At 40.8% G+C, this 19,316-nt stretch overlaps 2 protein-coding genes across 4 annotated transcripts in view; one reads left to right on the forward strand and one right to left on the reverse strand.

The window, feature by feature from the left end:
- The window catches only part of ATG14 (autophagy related 14), a 74,791-nt gene that overhangs the window by 40,584 nt on the left and 14,891 nt on the right, over positions 1 to 19,316 (forward strand). The window lies entirely within an intron of this gene.
- FBXO34 (F-box protein 34) overlaps positions 889 to 19,316 on the reverse strand; it is an 81,056-nt gene continuing 62,628 nt past the window's right edge. For 2 of the 3 annotated variants that reach the window (XM_055303848.1, XM_055303850.1), the window contains exon 2: positions 889 to 4,123. In XM_055303848.1, the coding sequence (XP_055159823.1) occupies positions 1,978 to 4,113 (2,136 nt within the window). In that variant the 5' untranslated portion in view covers positions 4,114 to 4,123 and the 3' untranslated portion in view covers positions 889 to 1,977. Of the gene's footprint in view, positions 4,124 to 7,381; positions 7,403 to 19,316 lie in introns of those variants that run through there. The other variant, XM_055303849.1, reaches the window with a different exon arrangement.

Below are 19,316 nucleotides of genomic sequence, written 5' to 3' on the forward strand. Positions count from 1 at the left end.
GCACTCGAACTGAAAAGCATTTCCGCCATCCCTCCACTGGGGCAAGTCGTGAGGACGGTGCAGATACCATGAAGGAATGGAGGGCTCTTCTCAGCCTATCCTTGTACTGTCACAGGCTCTGGCCTCGTGGGCTCCGAGGCTTCACGGCCATTGCCTGATGGGCTAGGATGCCGCCTGCCCAGGGAGCAGCAGCTGTGTCTACGATAAGGGGCAGAGGAACCGGAGGCAGATTCCAGGTTGGAAGCCGCTCCATGGCCACCCACCACCTCCGCCACGGGTGACCCTGGCTCCACCCGGCTCCAGCCCTGTCCCACTGTGCTTGGCTGACCCAGCCGCCTCCTCAACCTAATTACTTCTGCTCTCCTTCGGGGCCACCGCAGCCTGCACTCATCACTTCCCCATCAGCTCCTCCCTGGAACGGTTATGCTTCTTCACGGCCTGAGGCTGACCCCGGTTCCAAGGGGTTTCGGTGGGTACCTGATTTCAAACCAACCTAGTTTTTAGGTAAGCCTCTGCAGCAGCTTTTTGGGGGCCAGTACCTTCCAGCCCCACCCAGCATTACATGACCACAGACTTGAATATATCCTGACTTCTTAATCATTAGCTAGTCACGCTCAGACATGCTGTGAGAACATCCTAGATAATACCTCCTCCAACAGGAGACATGGTAGGTATTGGGCAGACGACAAATTCAAAATAAGCATTAAAGTATTGCAAAAATGTAAGCTCATAGGATTAAGATGGTCTCTTTTCTGTGGCAAAAAAAAACAATTTTCTCTCCCCCCTTCTAACGACTCAAAATTTAAATTCTTGCGATTTAATTCACCACATAATTCTCCACTATTAATTACCTCAAAACAGTAAGGAAAAAATTATGCAAAACTCAGGTCCCATTTAAGATGCATGTTTTTATTGAAGTTAAAAAAAAATTCGTAACCAGACAAAGAGTAAAGTAGACAAGGATGTTATTATCTGACTATATAATATCCTCTCATTCTTGGTGGATCACTAAAATATAACAAAGGATTGTTCTCTATGCTAATTTTAAGGTTGTCGTCCAGTTAAACCATTATTTGGTATCTTCAACAGGTTAACCTCTTAACTATTTAGAGTTTCTTCTCAGAAACATTATATATTATACAAGAAACATTCATAGTTTATTTGGGAAACATTCATATTTTATACAGGATGTACAAATTTAAGACAAGACAATAGGAAAAAAAATACCACACAATTGTAGCCGCAACACTATCCTAGCTGCATTGTGGGGATTATGTTCAGTCTGCTGTCCACTATATACAACTGCATTCAATAGCGTTATTTACAGAGGGGCCAAAGCACTCATCTAAGGTAAAGGCGCTCGGGTTTAATGTGCACTTTCATAGCCCTATGAAAACACAACCATTATATACACTGTAAACACCACAGGGCATGAAATCCATCTCCAACCACAAACTTCAATCTCACAGATCAAGCATACAAGGGCTAAAGGTAAGGTGCCTGACTTTTCCTTTGTAAGCATACTTTTCATCCAAGTGTGCTGCTATTCTTTCCATAGGACACTAGTCACTTATTTCAAATATGGTGCCAGTGCTTAAAACATTTCTGGAACCCCTTTTTGGGGATTGCCTGCATAGTCTGCAATGAACTCTTCTGAACGTCCTTGTTGGTGGCAAGTCTTTGTCCTTTGAGGATGGATTTGATTTGGGAGAACAGGCATATTCACAGCCAAGCGAATCAAACTGTGGGGACACCACCCTGGACCAAATGGAAGGCGCCACTATAAACAATGAGACCAATATCCTCGTATAGCTCATAAAGCCAGAGTTTAAAAAATGCCTGAGCAATGGCAGTCCTGATGGAGTACAGATTCTCCTACAGTGATGGCTCTGAGGGGCAACATTCACTTGAATGGTGGATCTAGGTGGTGTTTTGCCATTTTAAGGATTAGTCCTTTTGTCACCTCTCACATAGACTCTAGTATTCCTCTTCAGTTTCCGTCCCCTTTGCTTTCTTATGGATCGCCCGGTTAAAGCTGTGGCAAGCAGGGACCCAGTGATTGTCATGAAGCCCCAGCTTACAGCCAGGGAAGCCCTTCTGAGACCGGTGGCAGCACATCCAGTATCCTGGCCCATAGGGCAATGCCTGGCAATAGGGCTTGGGGTGCCACCGGCACAGGGACACATCCCCTTTCACGTATTTTTTCTTGCACTGCTTGCAAGGGTCCTCTCTATATCGCGGATCTCGCACCCAGCGGGAGTCTGCAGGCCTGATGTTGTAGTATTCAATGATAAACTTGAAATAGCAGCAGGTACACTTAAGAGCCACTAAGCTCTTGGTGGGGAGTAACCTGAAGATTTTCACCATGAGGTGGTGGGGCAGAAAAGCCATGTACTGCTGAGGCTCCAAAAGCTGCTGGATTTTAAACCTTGTCTCCAGAAAGTCATGAGACACTTGCTTCTTCCAACTGGATGCCTCGAGCACCGGCAGTGTACTTTCCACAGGAGAGGCTGGTGGGACAAACGCATCAGCTGACACGCTTTTCTCCTCAGAGGCACTGTCCCCCTCAGCAGCATCCTGAAGCTGCCTGGCCTCAGGAGACTCCCTTGTGCTTTCACTCAACTGGGAACAGTCCGACTGGCGTTGACCCGGTGGCAAAAAAAACAACATCCCTGGAAGTGGGTCTTCACAGGACTTTAAACTAGAAGGCTGGCCTTGCTCTACCTTGGACACAGTGATACTAATGCACAAAGATTCCTTTCTTCTCTGATCAGGATTTTGGCTAGTGAGCGGAGCGAGCTCTCTACTCATACAATCAACAGCATCTGTGGGCAATTCAATGGCTTGAGGGCAGGTGCGAAGAGGAAAAGGTGACCCAGCAAGTTCCTCGGTCATTTCCACGTCGTATCTATTGCCGTTTTTCATAGCAGTTTGCTGATCTGGCTCAAATTTTGCACTGTCTGTGAGGAAATTCACACCGGCTGGCAATGGGGGACAGCTCCGAGGAGCACTGTCCCAGGACTCGTTCTCCCTAGGAGAACAATGGTCAGCTCTTGAGAGACTGTGGTCCGCAGACACAGACCCCACAGGATTCACCTGAGTGTCTGGTGCCTCCAGGGCACCTTTGTTTGTTTTGCCTTCATTAGCCTGCGTGCCATTTGCAAGCAACACCCGGCCCACATTTCGACGGAAGCTGTTATTCCTCGAGAGGCTCCCAGGCTCACGCTGGCTCTGCCGCTTCAGGCACTCAGACTCCAGCCTGGCTACCATGTCAAGGACACGGATTGGCTCACTCTGTGGTTCACCGACCTCAGGATTTCCCCTTTCTGTGGATTCTTCACAAGCTCCTGGAGCAGAAAAGGGCTCGGAGGCTGAGAGCCCACCTCTGGCCTGCCCAGGAAACCTCACCACAGACGGTGAATTAGTGCAGTTTTTCGTACAAGTAGCTAGTAGGGCACTGGCCCTTTGCTCAAGGAAGGCAACCATCTGTATGACTGACAGAGGCCTCCCGGTATAGACACCATCGCCACCGTCACTCACATAATGCACAGAACAGTGCTCAATGCCGCACGCAAAGGGCTCAGGCTGGTAGCACCTGCTGTTGACTTCCCTCATCCTTTCTAACTGTATCTTGGCTTTTTTAAGATCCCCTGATTTTTTCCTTCTTTTAGTAGCTCTCCCATCAATATCCCAGGAGCTTTTTATTTTCATAGATCCTATCCTATTGCTACACTGGTGGGCTGCAAAGAATGCAATTTTCTCCTTGGTATTTCCCGGTTTCACAACAGCCCAGATATCAAGCGGCCCTTCCCCTTCTTCACCCTGGTGGATTGTTGCACATGGTGCATTCTTCTTGGTTTTAACATTCAAGCTGCTCTCTACAGGACTCTTCCCACTCATGCTGCACAAAACATTTGGAGAAAGAATCCCAAAAGGCTTTCGAGATGATGCTTTACCAAGAGAGGGTGAAGGAAAGACACTTGGTTTCATGTAGCTAGCTTTGCATTTTTCATCATTCACTTCGTGGTGGGTCATAGGAGTTCTCAAAGTTTCCTTGCTGATTTCCAGAGATGACACTTTCTTCTGGAGTTTCCAGTATGGCTTTAGGTGCATAACAGAGGCTCTACAGGAAAGAAATACATATTTGATTAAGATAGTGCTTTTGTTTTTAGAAAAGTTTTTTAACATATACTCTGACAGTTCTAGCAAGTAATAGAAACATTGTCAGTACATCAAATCTTTACCATACCAACTCTCATTTCAGCTAGTTTTTAATGTACAGATCAATAATAATAATCTTGATAATAATAATAAGTAGGGCACCTAGGTGGCTCAGTTGGTTAAGCATCTGCCTCTGGCTCAGGTCATCATGTAGGGGACGGTCCTGGGATTGTCCCCTGTGTTGGGCTCCCTGCTTCTGCTTCTGCCTCTGCCCCTCCCCCTGCTTGTGTTTAAATAAATAAATAAATAAATAAATAAATAAATAAATAAATAAATAAATACTTAAAAGAAAAAAAAAGGCAAAACAACCATTTTCCATGGTGAATAGGCCAGAAAATAAATTGGTGAATGAGATTGAATAGAAGTGAATTTCAGATAGTGACCTTAGTTATTAACATCTTATACATAAAATTAGTCCTTTAAATGTTAGGGGGGGAAAAAAGTAAGTAACTTACTGAAAACTTCCAAATAATAAGTACAGTATAGAAGGAAAAGATAAAAAGAACTGGCCCGAATCCCTAGTAGACCCTATTTGTAAATCGTCAGAGCTAGCATTTTATTGGTTGCAAACAATCTGTCAAACTGTTGTACTGGTTTCTAAGCTTTTCTTACTGTTGGGTATTTTAGATGTTTATTATTTTTCATCTGTTTGCTTATATACTTTGCCCATCTACCAATCTTGATTTTTTAAAAGAATGTATTTATTTATAGAAGGAGAGCATATGCACACATATGTGAGCAGGGGAAAGAACAAAGAGAATTTCAAGCAGACTCACACAGAATGGGGAGTCTGATGCAGGACTTGAACTCATGACCCCGAGATCGTGACCTGAGCTGAAATCCAGACTTAGATGCTCAACCAGCTGAGCCACCCAGGACCTTCTAGTTTTGATTTTCTAAATAATTTATTTGTATAAGCTCCTGTCAAATTTCCTCCAAATACCTTAAATCAAATACAGAACCCATAATCCTTATTAGGTCTAAAAATCATTTTAGACTATTCTAAACTATTTCAGAAAAACAATGTCCTGTTTTGTTCTCTGACCAAGGCTAAAGGAGACAGGAACCATCTCAGAAATTAGAAAGATGATTACATGGAGAGATGTGTGTTTTAGTCCTTGCTCTATCATTAATTAGCTAGACTCAGTTGGGTTTACCTTGGACAAGTCACTTCCTCTCTGGATCTCACTTCAAACGTTGACAGAGGGCTCTGAATACTAAATTATCTAATAAGCTCATCAATTTTTACAATAAAATAACTATTGTTACACAGAACACTATACACAGAGAAAAAAATGTTTTGTCAGGATACCTGGTCTCCTGCAAAATAAACCAACAGACAAAAATAAATATCTGTGATCATGGGTTGGTGGCAAGAGCCCCACAAGTCTGAGCACATAGAATTTCCCTATTCTCACTTGTGTGGACACCAGTCTAGGACACGCATATTCGGCAACTCAGCGTATTCCCTTATCATTCACTTTATAACATTTAGTGAGTGCTTGCTATGTGTCGACCTCTATGATAATTGCTTTCAGATACTAATTTTAATCGTCAAGGATGAAAGTGACCATACAGAACAAGTCTGTTTACCTTTCAACTCTTAATTCCTTGAGTCTAGGCTTAGTTAAAAGAAGAAACAGGAATAGGAATATCTTCTAGCTAGGTGAAGAGAAATCTTGCATTTAAGACAAAGTATCTTTTCAAAGATAATCCTGAAATAGATCAGATTGGTTTGTTGATGATCTCTGGCAATTTCTATCCTAAATCTGTGATGTACCCCCTTTCCTGCACTATAGCATTTTTATAGCATTTCTATCATTTACAAAAAGACCCACTGAGAACTCTTCAAGATGAATATATATGAATAAAATAGATAAATGAATAAAAAGAGGCTTTATATATCGCTAACTGTGTCAACAATTTCCTTTTTTTTCATATTTTCATATGGTTTTTCATCTTCTCTACAACCCTTCTCTAAGTGAAATGAAAGAAATGGAAGTTGCTGGAAAATCCAATAAATTCTCACATAATGATCTCATTACAGAGTGCCTGTGAATATATTTAAACTTCAGCAATGTGTGTGCCATTCTGCATTGTGCAATATGTTCTCTTCGCCTTCTTCCCCCACACATTATTTTAGGTGCTATTATTGATAGGCAGGGACATTAAGAAGAAAATAATGTAATTATGGAAGGCTTTTTTTTTTTTTTTGCATTTATTAACCTGTAAAGTCAGCTCAATGACATGTTGCTAGTAGACAGGGTTTTAGGAGGACTAAAACAGGAGATGATCCCAGGGAACAGAAGTGAGGGAAGGTACAACTGGGAAGGAGAAATGCCAGTAAGGTCATTCGATGCAATTGGGGTGACTGCTGGAGGGTGGGGGATGAGTCTGGGGATTGCTGAAGGAAGCACGATTAGGGATGGGTTCTTGTCGCCTACTAATTTAAAGGTTGCCCAGGATATTAACCTCCCTCCTTCCTGCACTGGGCTTGAAGGTCCTGAGGCAGAAAACAGAAAAGTGCTGGCAAGACTTAGAGTGAGAAACTATGGAAATCTGAGTTTGGGTTGAAATCCATGGAAGACCACAAGGGTATGATACAGGGCACCAGGGGCATCTGCCACAAAAACCTGTAAGATGGAAACTTGAGATCTCTAACAGATTATACCAGATGGTGGCACTCTGCCCACACCCAGCCCACCCCCACAAACAAAGGCACTGTGGAAATCTCCAGCCAGGTTTCCATGGTTGCCAATCTCTTCATCACAATTGTACTTTAAAGTTCTCCATAATAAAGTCCTGCTCTCTTGCAATTAAACAAAATGAAGGGCTCTAGCACCTACCTACACATGACTATTCCTTAGATAATCAGAAATATTCTTGTAAAAAATTAAGATCCCCGGGCCCAAGGAATTAGAAAATCTGGGATTGGATCCCAAATTTCTGCAATCTGTTTTTAACCTTTAGAGTTAGCTTCCAAGGGATTAAAGGTCATGTGCTAGATCTGATGTAAGAATGTCAGTGGGGTTCTGGATTTGGGCTAGTGTGCTGGGCCACCAAGAGGGGTGAGGTAGAGCTGCTCAACAAAAAGCCTAGCAACTAGTCCATCCTGAAGCATCTATTCAACAGCTGGTTAAAGACAGACCCAATTTCTTACTTGTTATTTTCTCTTTAAGGCACAAAAAAAGCCAGTAGCCTTTTTATTGCCAAATTTCCTCTTTAACTCCAACTCCTGAGTTTGACAGTTTTTTTTTTTTTCTCTCTTCTTCTCTTCTCTTCTTCCCCAGCCTTAGATGTCTGTCTTCCTCAGTGTTCCTTCTTTTTCTAGATCATTACTCAGGCTATATATTTAAGTGCTCTCTTGTAGTTCTTAACAAGCACATACCGATGACTCTCCAATGGTGTGCTCTCCCAAACTTCATATTTTATTGCCTGCCTTGCAGGCATACCTGGATGTCAGAAAGAATCTCAAAAATTGACACAACTAGTTAACAAAAGCACCAAGTACCTAGCCAGTCAAGCCAGAAAGTTGGGTCGCTTATAGATTCCTCCTCCCTGACCCATATCCAATCACTAAAATGCTCCCTCCTAAAAAAATAAAAAAATAAAATGCTCCCTCTTCATTTCTGTCATAAGTGCCCTAGTTTAAGCAGCTATCTTATCTCTGCTACATTACTGTTACCTATAGGAAAGCCTAACCTCTTTATCAATGGAATGCAAAGTGAGGCCACCCAGCCAACCTATCAGCTTCATTTCTGCTTTGCCCCTACCTTATTTCACACTCTGGGAGCTGATGCACAGAACCACTACTATAGGACCTGGTAAATGAAGGTTAATCATAGCACTTAAGATGCAAATTTTAAAGCAATCAAAACCATAAAACTAGCATAACAGCTTCAAAATTGTTTTCATACTAACCATCGCCCATTTCTTACTATCTATTATCAGAAATTTGCTAAACACTCTGGGCTGGATATTACTGGTGCAATTACAAATAAGACATAGTTCATTGCCCTTAAGGAGACACAGAAGTCAATAACCAATTACAATAAAATGTGATGTGTGTTTATAAAGACAGTATGGATGCTGGGAGAGTCCATGCAGGAGGAGAGGACAACACACAGAAGGAAGGGGTGTATGAAGGGATGTGAGGGAACCACCAGCACCAAGCTTAGTCTTGAGAGTGTAGGTCAGAGAATCCCTGATTTCCTAAGCTAAAACCCTAAAGGAAGACAGTGTATTAAGGGGTTCAAAAGTAAACGATGCCTTTATGAAACTGAAGTAAGTGAGAAACAGTCTAGCTGAGATGCTGTGAGCAGAGAAACAAGTAAATGGATTAAGTAAGCAACAACAGACAGGAACTTTAGCTGCTCCTTATAAATAAAGGTTGAGGGAGAGGTGTCAAAGGATAGGTCCTCATCTTATGGCTTTAGCAACTGGATGAAGGGTAGTACCTTTTAGTGAGATGGTGAAAAAGGTGGCTGAACAGATTTGGAGCAGGGGGAAGAGAGGTAGGTCTGGTTTTAAAAAGTACTGCATGCAAGACAGATATCTAATAGGCAGACTGACACAGGTTGGCCAAGAAAAATAAAACAGAAAAAAAAAAAAAAAGAAAAAGAAAATGAGATCCCTGGTGACCCTGCTGTTAAGAACTACAGTGGGTGGGGCAGCCCGGGTGGCTCAGCAGTTTAGCGCCGCCTTCAGCCCCGAGTGTGATCCTGGAGACCCGGGATTGAGTCCTGCATGGAGCCTGCTTCTCCCTCTGCCTGTGTCTCTGCCCCCATCCCCTTCTCTCTCTGTGTTATGTCTCTCATGAATAAATAAGTAAATCTTAAAAAAAAAAAAAAAGAACTACAGTGGGTGAGTAGGGCAGAGCCAGAAGTTCATGGTGAAGGAGTGACTGGAAGGTGATAAAGTGAACCTTAACAACTCTTTCACAAAGGGTAACTGTGAAGGAGAAAGTCTTTGTCACCTGTCACCTTAATACCTGTCACGTTACCTGTCACCTTGATCCTTTCCAGGAATAAGGTGAGATATAACAATGAATCAATTAAAACTTGAACAATTTTCCTCCACTGAAGGTTGAAATTCTGTCTTCAAAAAATTGCAGTCAGTATACCTTTTAGCCTCTCTGTTTTTAGCTTGAAAAAGCTAGAAAAACTCTCACCTTTAAACAACATGTACAATCCCAAAATGGAGCCATGGAAGAGAATTTAACTTTGCTTAGAGAGAAGAAAAAAAAAAAAAAACTGCTTGGATAAATCCCAAAGTTGAAAGAGTCTACTCTAACTCTAGTCTGTGGAGGGATAAATTTGATCAATGACAATGGCAACACAGGGTCAGAATGGGGGAAAGGAGGCACCTGAAGGTGGCCTGCCTTCAGCTCAGGTCATGATTTCAGGGTCCTGGGATGGAGCCGTGGAATGAGGCTCCCTACTCAGCAGGGAGTCTGCTTCTCCCTCTCCTGCTCTCCCTGCTTGTGCTTTTTCTCTCTCCCTGTCAAATAAATAAATACAATTAAAAAAAAAAAAAAAACACCAACCAGAAGTACAAAGAATTTTAAAAAGAAAAAAAGGATGGGTAGGAAAAGGATGAGATTTCTCCTTGCACTATCAGGAAGCCTAAAAATCAAAGGCAGATGCCTGTTTTCTAACTTGTCACTCAGTCTATGGCCTTGCCTATCAAAACAGGTTAGAAGATAAGTCATTTTCAGTTTCTTTCTGCTTCATTAAAGGTACAGGAATGCACTCCAAAAAGGAGGCAACTTTTATTAGAATAGCACGGGGAGTTCCTGGGTGCCTAAGTCTGTGAAGCATCTGGCTCAGGTCACAATCTCGGGGTGGGAAGACTGAGCCCAGCATCATGCTCCACACTCAGCAAGGAGTCTGAGATTCTCCCTCTCCTTCTCCCTCCTCCTCTGCCCCGCTCTCTATGTACCTGCAGTCTGTCTCTCTCTCCCTCTCAAATAAATAAATAGTCATGAATGAATGAATGAATGAATGAATGAATGAATGAATAGTAAGAGCCATTCTTCTTTTATAAAAGGCCAGAGGAGGAGGACCTAGCTGGCTCAGCCCATAGAGCCTGCAACTCTTGATCTCAGGGTTGTGAATTTAAGCCCTACATTGGGTATGGAGCCTACTTAGAAACGCCAGACTCTATTAAAATAGAATAGTCCTTGAAAGACCATTCCCATGATAATTTTAAAGGGGATAAAACTATATAGTAAATAAATTGTTTCTTTAAAAATGTAAAAGCTGGGGATCCCCGGGTGGCTCAGCAGTTGAGTGTCTGCCTTCAGCCCAGGGCGTGATCCTGGAGACCCGGGATCAAGTCCCACATCGGCTCCCTGCACGGAGCCTGCTTCTCCCTCTGCCCGTGTCTCTGTGTCTCTCGTGAATAAATAATATATTTAAATAAATACATAAATAAAATGTAAAAGCTTCCAGAGAACATCTTAAAACCACTCTTTTTTTATGACTAGCAACTCGAGCAGAATACTGCATGTATAATGAAATCTTTGTTTTTGCAAATGAAGCAAAAGAGCTATTATAATGAAAAGCTAGAAGCCCCCCAGCTAAATAGTGGGAGAATTAGATGAGAATTAATAAGAGTCTCCTGGACCTATTTTCCTTGCTACAAAACAAAAAATATTTTAGAACCTAGGCCCAATTATGACACAAATAAAATTAATTCCGACAGCATCTATTCAAAGAGCTTTTTATCTTTCAAATTGGGTCAGTTTTTCTTCAGTGCCACATAAAACCTCTACGTAGAACTGTGATAAATTAAAGCGGACATACCATATCACATAGGAAGCAATATAATCTAAAAGTACGTAGAGACTACTTCCATGGCTGTTAAAGTAGAAAAAGTGCCAAGACCAGGAGGCTGTGAATACAGGTGGAGGCCTAAGAAAGGACTTCATTTCAAAGCCTCTAAATGCTGACAGAAGGCATCCAAATCCCACTGAGTGCCTTTACCAAACAAACAAAAAAAACTGAACTAAGCCAGAAAAGACGGTAATTCTCAAATGGAGCTCCAAAATACTGGGGGAGGAGGGAGGCTTTCATTTTCGGGGGAGCAAGTTCACTCTTTTTTTAAGGAACTTCTCTAAAGCCATTTCATGGGACCTTTGAACTTTGCCTTGGGAGGGCTGGATAGTTAACAGTGCACAATTTAATGAAAAACTCCTTTACTGTCTATTAAAAGATATCGAGCAATACAGAGACTAGCCTTTGGAAGCACATGTAGTTTTCCAGAACTCACCGCTCACAGTTTTCATCATTCTTAGAATTCACAATATTATTTAAATATAACACATACCTGCTTTATGGTTATCTAATATAGATTGTGTATCATGATTAAAGACCAAACAAAGGGACCCCTGGATGGCTCAGCAGTTGAGGGTCTGCCTTCAGCTCAGGATGTGATCCTGGGGTCCTGAGACGGAGTTCCACCCCACATAGGGCTCCCCTTAGGGAGCCTGCTTCTCCCTCTGCCTAATGTGTCTCCCTCTCTCTGTGTGTCTTTCTTCATGAATAAATAAAATCTTAAAAAAAAAAAAAAAAAAAGACCAAACAAAGGTAACTTACCCAAAACAAAAGTGTATTATAGGCCTGATGGGACAATAAAATATCTAAAACATACTTAAAAAGAGTATTACAAGTTGGGAAGGGTAGCCACTACTTTGCTCTTCTATTGTGATCATAAAAGAAGCAACACCTAACATTTTTACAGTATTGCAAAATACTGAATTAGTGATCCACTGAATGTGGATCCTTTTTTTTTTTTCCCGAGGAGGCTAGAGGGAAGAACACTTGATCAGGCTATTCTGAATTATTAAATAACAGTTGTGAAGTGTTATGTTTACATTAATCCAGTCAAGGATTTACAAAGTTAGTTCCTATTGTTCCTGTGACATAATGCCAAATATTATTCCCCCCCAAATCACTGATACTGTACTGAATAGTACACTGAGCATTACTGAGAAAATTTCGCATCCACAGATTTTCAGATATTTACCATTCCTGTTAAAACCCTCTTGATTATTTTTCCTATTCTAATATTTCTGAAAGAAAACAAAGGAAAAGAAAATCTCTACCCTCTCACATAGCAAAATGTTATTCCTTGAGTGACCTGATGCTTTTATTTTTCTTTGAAACCAGTCATTCTTCCACATATATTTTATATGAACTTTTAAGGCAGTACTTTCTTTGAAAGTAATGTAGTACTTTCAGAGAACTCATCAGAGCTTTAACATATATCCTCTTTGACCAAACATAACTTGGACATAAAGATGTCGCTTTCCTAGGAAATAAATGTTAAAGATTCTAAGGCCAGCCACAAACAGTTCAAAAATCCATTAGATGCCAAATAATGTTTCATATAAGCAATCAGAGAAGAGCACAAAATCTAGAGTGTAAATGCAACACCACACCACAAATGGGCCAACATACAAACACGTCATGTTGGGCCTTTGTCTTGATCAAAGTACTGTAACAGTCAGCTGGGCACAGGCTGGCCCATTATGGGTAACTGTTCCACAGGAAAGAAAAAAGGAATCAAAAACATAAAAATTCAGGGTAACAAATATTAACACACCAAGTGAAACTGTTTGCAGTATCAATGCAGACAAAAGATCTGGCAAGACTATTGGCAGCAATCCTGGGTGGGAGGTAGAAGGGGTGGAGGAATTACTTCAGAAATAGGACCCATGGTATTTACCAAAGAAATAAAGCCTAAGCCACAGTCCTGTGCCCAGCTGTTTAGTAATTACTCTTCCTTCTATCACATTCCCCTAGGATCTGTTGAACCAAGACTGAAGTAGCAGTCTATGCACGTTGTTAAAAATTACCGCTTGTAAAGAAATGAGGTTTATGGTCAAAAAGAAAATAGAAAAAGCTGCTGTTCTAGATCTTGGTTTTTTTTTTTTTTTAACCTTACCAAAGCCAGATCTTGGTATTAAAAATGAGTATTCTCAAGAAGTAAATGTGAGAAATTTCTTTCACACACACACACACACACACACACACACACACACACACACACACACACTAGGCACACCAAGGAGCCCAGTTTTATTATTAGACAAAAATCACATACTGGGGTTTATGTTCTTATCTTAAAGCTCACATAAAATTATTCCTCGAGTACAAAAAGGGTCTGTCTTCACCTCTATACCACACCCCCATGGCCATCCAATTCTGCAGAATTTGACTAAACCTGGTTCCTAAAGCCAAACAGGAAAAGATGATGTTTTACAAACAAGGTACATAGAACTCTCAATTAAAGGTAAACTTGCGCCTCCAGAACCAGCTTTACATAAATGCAGAATCTGACAGGTCGAGAGTTAAAAGACCTCTTATAAGTCCTACCCTCTGAAATTCCTGCATATATTTACTTAATATGGTTGTAATCATACATAAAATGTTAAACTTTTCAACACAACTATTTTCCATGTTATTAGCGTGGTCTTGAAATTCATCAATTATAAATGTGTGTCAGAATTTAATAAACTACTCCCTCCAACCATGGAGGTTATAACGTAAACTTCACCGACGCACTCTCTTCTGCATTTAAGGGGATGTCCTTAGAAGATTGCCAGAAGTGGAATTCCTGAATCAGAGTGTATTTTTATAACTGGGTATAACTTGCCCAACTACTCTCCAAAGGGGTAGTGCTAATACACTGCCACTACCAAGAAAATCATGCCAGCTTTATTGGCAAAAGTTTTGTTGTTTAAAGTAAAAGAAAGAAAGCAATGTAGACCTAGAGATAAAATAGATGAGAATAATCTGTTTTCACTTCTAGAAAATTAATAATTCTTGGGACACCTGGGTGGCTCAGCGGTAGAGCTTCTGCCTTTGGCTCAGGGCATGACCCTGGGTCCGGGGATCGAGTCCCACATCAGGCTCCCTGCGAGGAGCCTGCTTCTCTCTCTGCCTGTGTCTCTCTCTCTAATGAATAAATAAATAAATCTTAAAAAAAAAAGAAAATTAATAGTTCTAACTCAAAAATGTTTTCTATCTGCCAAGCACTGTTCAAAACTCACAATCCCCCTAAAAACCTAAGAAGTGCATGCTCTTATTATCTCTAATTGTAGATTTAGAAAAAACACACAACTAAAGCAGAGGGAAGTTAAGAAACTTGCTGCAACAAGTACATCAAGGAGCCCGGATATGCACAGTCAGGAGTCAAAGGCTAAGCTCTCACCTACCACATTATGAAAAGAGGAAGGAGAGCAAATGAGGAACACATGCATGGGGCACCCATCAGTAAGCTTATTCACAATGTCATAAATGAAGACTGAGAAGTCTGTGAGAAGAAAAAGAATTTGGGTTATGGCTTCAATTTTGGATGCCTGAGTTTGATAACCTACTTAAAATTAATCTATTCACTTATTAAATACTTAACTTCCTTTAAGTGTTAGACTACACCCCGGAGCTTCAGCATGAAAAACACTGACAGAACTCCTAACCTCCTGGCAAACTTGAGAAACCTATATTGCTCCTTTAGCTTTTCATTAATTTGCAAACTTAAGTTTCCCATGTATTCAATCAAGTTAGCAATAAAGGCAGCCATCACTAGGATGCACACAAATTTTATTTTTGACATGGGACACCTGGGTGGCTCACGGTTGAGCATCTGCCTTCCGTTCAGGGCGTGATCCCAGTTAGGGGATAGAGTCCCACATCGGGCTCCCTGGGTGGAGCCTGCTTTTCCCTCTGCCTCTCTGTCTCTCTCATGAATAAATAAATAAAATCTTTTTTAAAAAAAAATTTATTTTTGGCAAAGAGAAAACTTCAAAACTTGAATGCAAATATGACAGTCTGGAACAGAGGCCTGAGTATAGATAATATTATCAGAGAATAAGGCTGGGTTGGAATGACTGTACAAAAACACACAGGAGAATACACACAGATACTACTCTGGTTCTGATTTATAATAGACTTATTTATAAAACTTAGTTCCAGAGAATGAAAAATGGTAGAGAACAGAAGAGATGACATTAAAATATAGCCACAGACAGATGGGAAACTACATAGTGATCAAGAATAAGGCCAGTATGAATAGGAATATTAGTATCTGTTATATCTTGATTTCATGTTTCTACCATCTCTTTACAGTGAGATGTGTGTGAAAATGTGTGTTAGACTATGTGAAACTATACACAACACTTCATCATTGCACAAAAATGCACTGGGGCAAAGAGAAATAGTTACCTTGCTATACTTTACATTGGCACTCTACTCCTACATGTGGCCATGAGCATGTTAGTTTGCTTGAACTTTGATAACAAAATACCATAGATTGTGTGGCTTAAACAACAGAAAAGTTACTTTTCATAGTTCTGGAGGCTAAAAGTCCAAGATCAAGGTGACAGTGGGTTTTGTTTCATTTTTCCTAAGTCCTTGGCTTGCAGATGGCTTCCTTTTCACTGTGTTCTCACAGGATACACATGCCTTTTGGTGTCTTTCTCTTATGTTCAAAATTCCTCTTTCTTCTAAAGATACCATTTAGATTAGATTAGAGCCCACTCTATCTTCTTTTAATTTAATCACTTTTTTAGAAAGTAGGCTCCACAGGCAATGAGGAGCCCAACAGTAGGCTTGAATTCACAGCCCTGAGATCAAGACCTGAGCTGAGATCAAGAATCACTTAACCGACAGAGCCACCAAGGCACCCCCTTAATCACCTTTTTAAAAGCCCTCTCTCCAAATTCAGTCACATTCCCAGGTACTTGTGAAAAGGGGAGCAGCTTGCAACTCGGCCCATAACAATGAGTAAAGGTCAGAAACTCAGGGGTTTAGGCTTGATGTTTTAGGATCACATAAAAGAAAAATAACACGAAAACTATTCTGATTTGATCGCCACACAATCCAAGTTTGTTTAAGAGATCAAATCATTCAAGAACTCACTGCTCCAAAGATTAACACCTGCCAAATATGCCTGGAAAGGAAAAAATGTTATCACTCCTATTATTTAAAATCTTTTATACAAAATCTTTTTTTTAAAAGACTATTTATTCGTGAGAGATACAGAGAGAGACAGAAACAGACACAGAGGGAGAAGCAGGCTCCATGCAGGGAGCCTGATGTGGGACTCGATCCCGGGACTCCAGGATCACATCCTGGGCCAAAGGCAGGCGCTAAACTGCTGAGCCACTCAGGGATCCCCCTCATTAAACTTTCTAATAGTCATTATAGGCCCTTTAAAATTCTGATGAAAGCAAATGGATCCTCCCAGAGGAAAGGGCACATATCCACAAAGTCTGTCATGATTGTTGTTTCAGGAGATTCACAAACCACCTCCCTAAAGCTCAGCAGGGCCAACGGACTAGGTTAAAGAACAAAGACCTAAAGGACCATTTATTATCTAAATTAAAAACTAGAGGGATGCCTGGGTGGCTCAGCAGTTGGGCGGCTGCCTTCAGCTCAGGTCACAATCCCAGGATGCAAGATCAAGTCCCATGGCAGGCTCCTACTTTAGAAATCTTTAGAAAAAAAAAATCTTTGGAAAAAAAAAAAAGAAAATACAGAATAGAAAGCAACCAGGTTTATATTTAGCTATTTAACAAAGGACTGGAAGTAACTAATGATCAACTGAATAATATCATAATAAATTTTAAGCCTACTGGGCAACTCTACAGGTAGGGAGAGGGGAGGAGAGAGAAACGCTACTTCACAAAATCTAAACTAAGAAAACCTACTGCAATTCAGCACAAAATATTAGAATAAAAAAAAAAAGAATAAGTAGCAACTACCAGCAGGTTTCTTTCTTTTTTTTTTTTAAAGATTTTTTTTATTCATGAGAGACACACAGAGAGAGAGAGAGAGAGACAGGCAGAAACACAGGCAGGCGGCAGCCCAGGTGGCTGAGCAGTTTAGCACTGCCTTCAGCCCAGGGTGTGATCCTGGGGGCCCAGGATCAAGTCCCCTGTCGGGCTCCCTGCATGGAGCCTGCTTCTCCCTCTGCCTGTGTGTCTCTCATGAATGAATAAAATCTTTAAAAAATAATTTAAAAAAAAAAAAAAAAACATAGGCAGAGGGAAAAGCAGGCTCCCTGCAGGGAGCCCGAAGTGGGATTCGATCTCAGGACTCCAGGATCATGCCCTGGGCCGAAGGCAGGCGCTAAATCGCTGAGCCACCCAGGGATCCCTAGGTTTCTTGTTTACTGAAAGAATATCCATTATTTTCTACATCCCAAGCTCACAAAGATAACATTACGTTGTGAAATTTCAAATCCTGGCTTGTCTTCTCCTTTTGGGCAAAAAGTACTGCCTTCCCTCAAACAGAAACTTGGGTAGAATTCACTATTCCACCTAGGGAAATAACCTATTTATTTTACTAAGATGTAAACTTCCAAGGACAGGAACTCTTGTTTGCCTGATTTACCATGGTTGCCTCTGGAGCTTCACTCAAAAACTGTTTGTTGAATTTGAATGGATGCTGTATTCTAGAGGAAACAGCTTGAATCTGGAAAAGAGGGTGAGAATATAACATCCATCTCTACTGTACAGCAACTCAAATGGATCACTATAGCTTTGTGTTGGATCAAATAGCATATCAGTGACAAGATGGAGCCCAAGAAAACAAAACTGCTATCCATTAGAGATCCAAAAGACTGTACCATTATATTCCAAAGAGATACCCAAAAAATAACTTGCTGAAGCTCCAGCTGGCAAACTGATGAAAAACTTAAATTTTTATCTCCTGGTCCATTACTTTAGTTTCCAATCTAGGTCCATTTACATGATCAAAAGTTCATCTGTAAAGCAAACTCACAAAATCCCCCAAAGAAAAGTGAAAATCAGGTTTTTTCCACTGTAGTTGTATCTGAAGAATAAATTCAACAACTTCTCTCTCAGGGCTTCTAATTAACAGCTTCTGCCTTCCTTAGTCCTTCCTTGTATTTTTCCCTTCACCATCACAAGTAGCCATTTGATCTTTTTCCTCTACCTGTTACCCCCATCTTTATCATTCTTTACCCACTGAACTACTGAATGAAATTGCTCACCCAGCTGGGCTCCTCACTGCCCAGGTCTCATCCACTGCCCTACCCTCACTCATCAATATTATAGAATGGCTACTACATGCATCCTTTGGGACACTTACCATGGTCTATCTTGTCTTCCCCTCCCCTACTACATTGTAAACTGAAATGTATGAGTAACCATACTCCTTTCTGCAAGCTCTCAAAGAGCATGCACCACAGTGCCTTGTACTTGGTAAGCATTCATTAGAGTGAATCAATGTCAAACCTAACGATTTAAAAGAAACCAGCCAATCAGCAACAATCTTAAATGGAACATATGGGTGTCTAACTGCTCAATACTAGGGCAGCCTAGGAAATTGATGTAATTAAGCAACTCCACCCACCATTTCCTGACCTAGTGCACTGCTGGCTAAAAGATGGGAGGTAGATGTGGTGGAGACACAGAGGATACTCTCCAGGTCATGGTCACTTGTAATCTTGCTTACTTTCCTGCAAAGCAAAAAACAGTTTTGCTTGAACAGCAGCTTTTTCCAGCACCCTAGTTACCTAAAACATTCCTATGTAATGTCAGATTTTAAAGAAGAGCCTACTCATCAACCATGTGCAAACAAGTAATTCCACAAAAGTTTTCTAACTTAATAGTGTATTTTCACTAGAGTAAAAACAACTTTCATGTTGTTAATAACCCCCAGGACAAAACAATCTAGATATGCAGGCATTCAGCTATGAGTTAGGCAATCTCCTTCTCATTTTCAAAGCTCCAAACCACATCCTTTAAATACTAAAATACACACGAAGTCCCAACAAGAAACACTATAAAGTCTCCCCATGATTCTTTACTATATTAAACACAGCTGCCTAGGGTCATGTTTACATAGATTAAAAAAAAAAAATCTAAACCAACATCAGTGCTAAAATATTTCTGATAAACAGATTCCTACACACCCAAACTAGAAAGAAAAAGGACACCAAGAAATTTAAAAATACTTTCATCTCTAAAGGCACTAAAAACCTAACCTATGTCTTATTATCATATTTTGGTTATTTTGGTATAATAGTTACACAATATTTATTTTAAAGCCACAATGTGTTAT

This window comes from Nyctereutes procyonoides, unplaced genomic scaffold (genome assembly GCF_905146905.1).
Source record: "Nyctereutes procyonoides isolate TBG_1078 unplaced genomic scaffold, NYPRO_anot_genome, whole genome shotgun sequence".
Classification (NCBI taxonomy): domain Eukaryota; kingdom Metazoa; phylum Chordata; class Mammalia; order Carnivora; family Canidae; genus Nyctereutes; species Nyctereutes procyonoides.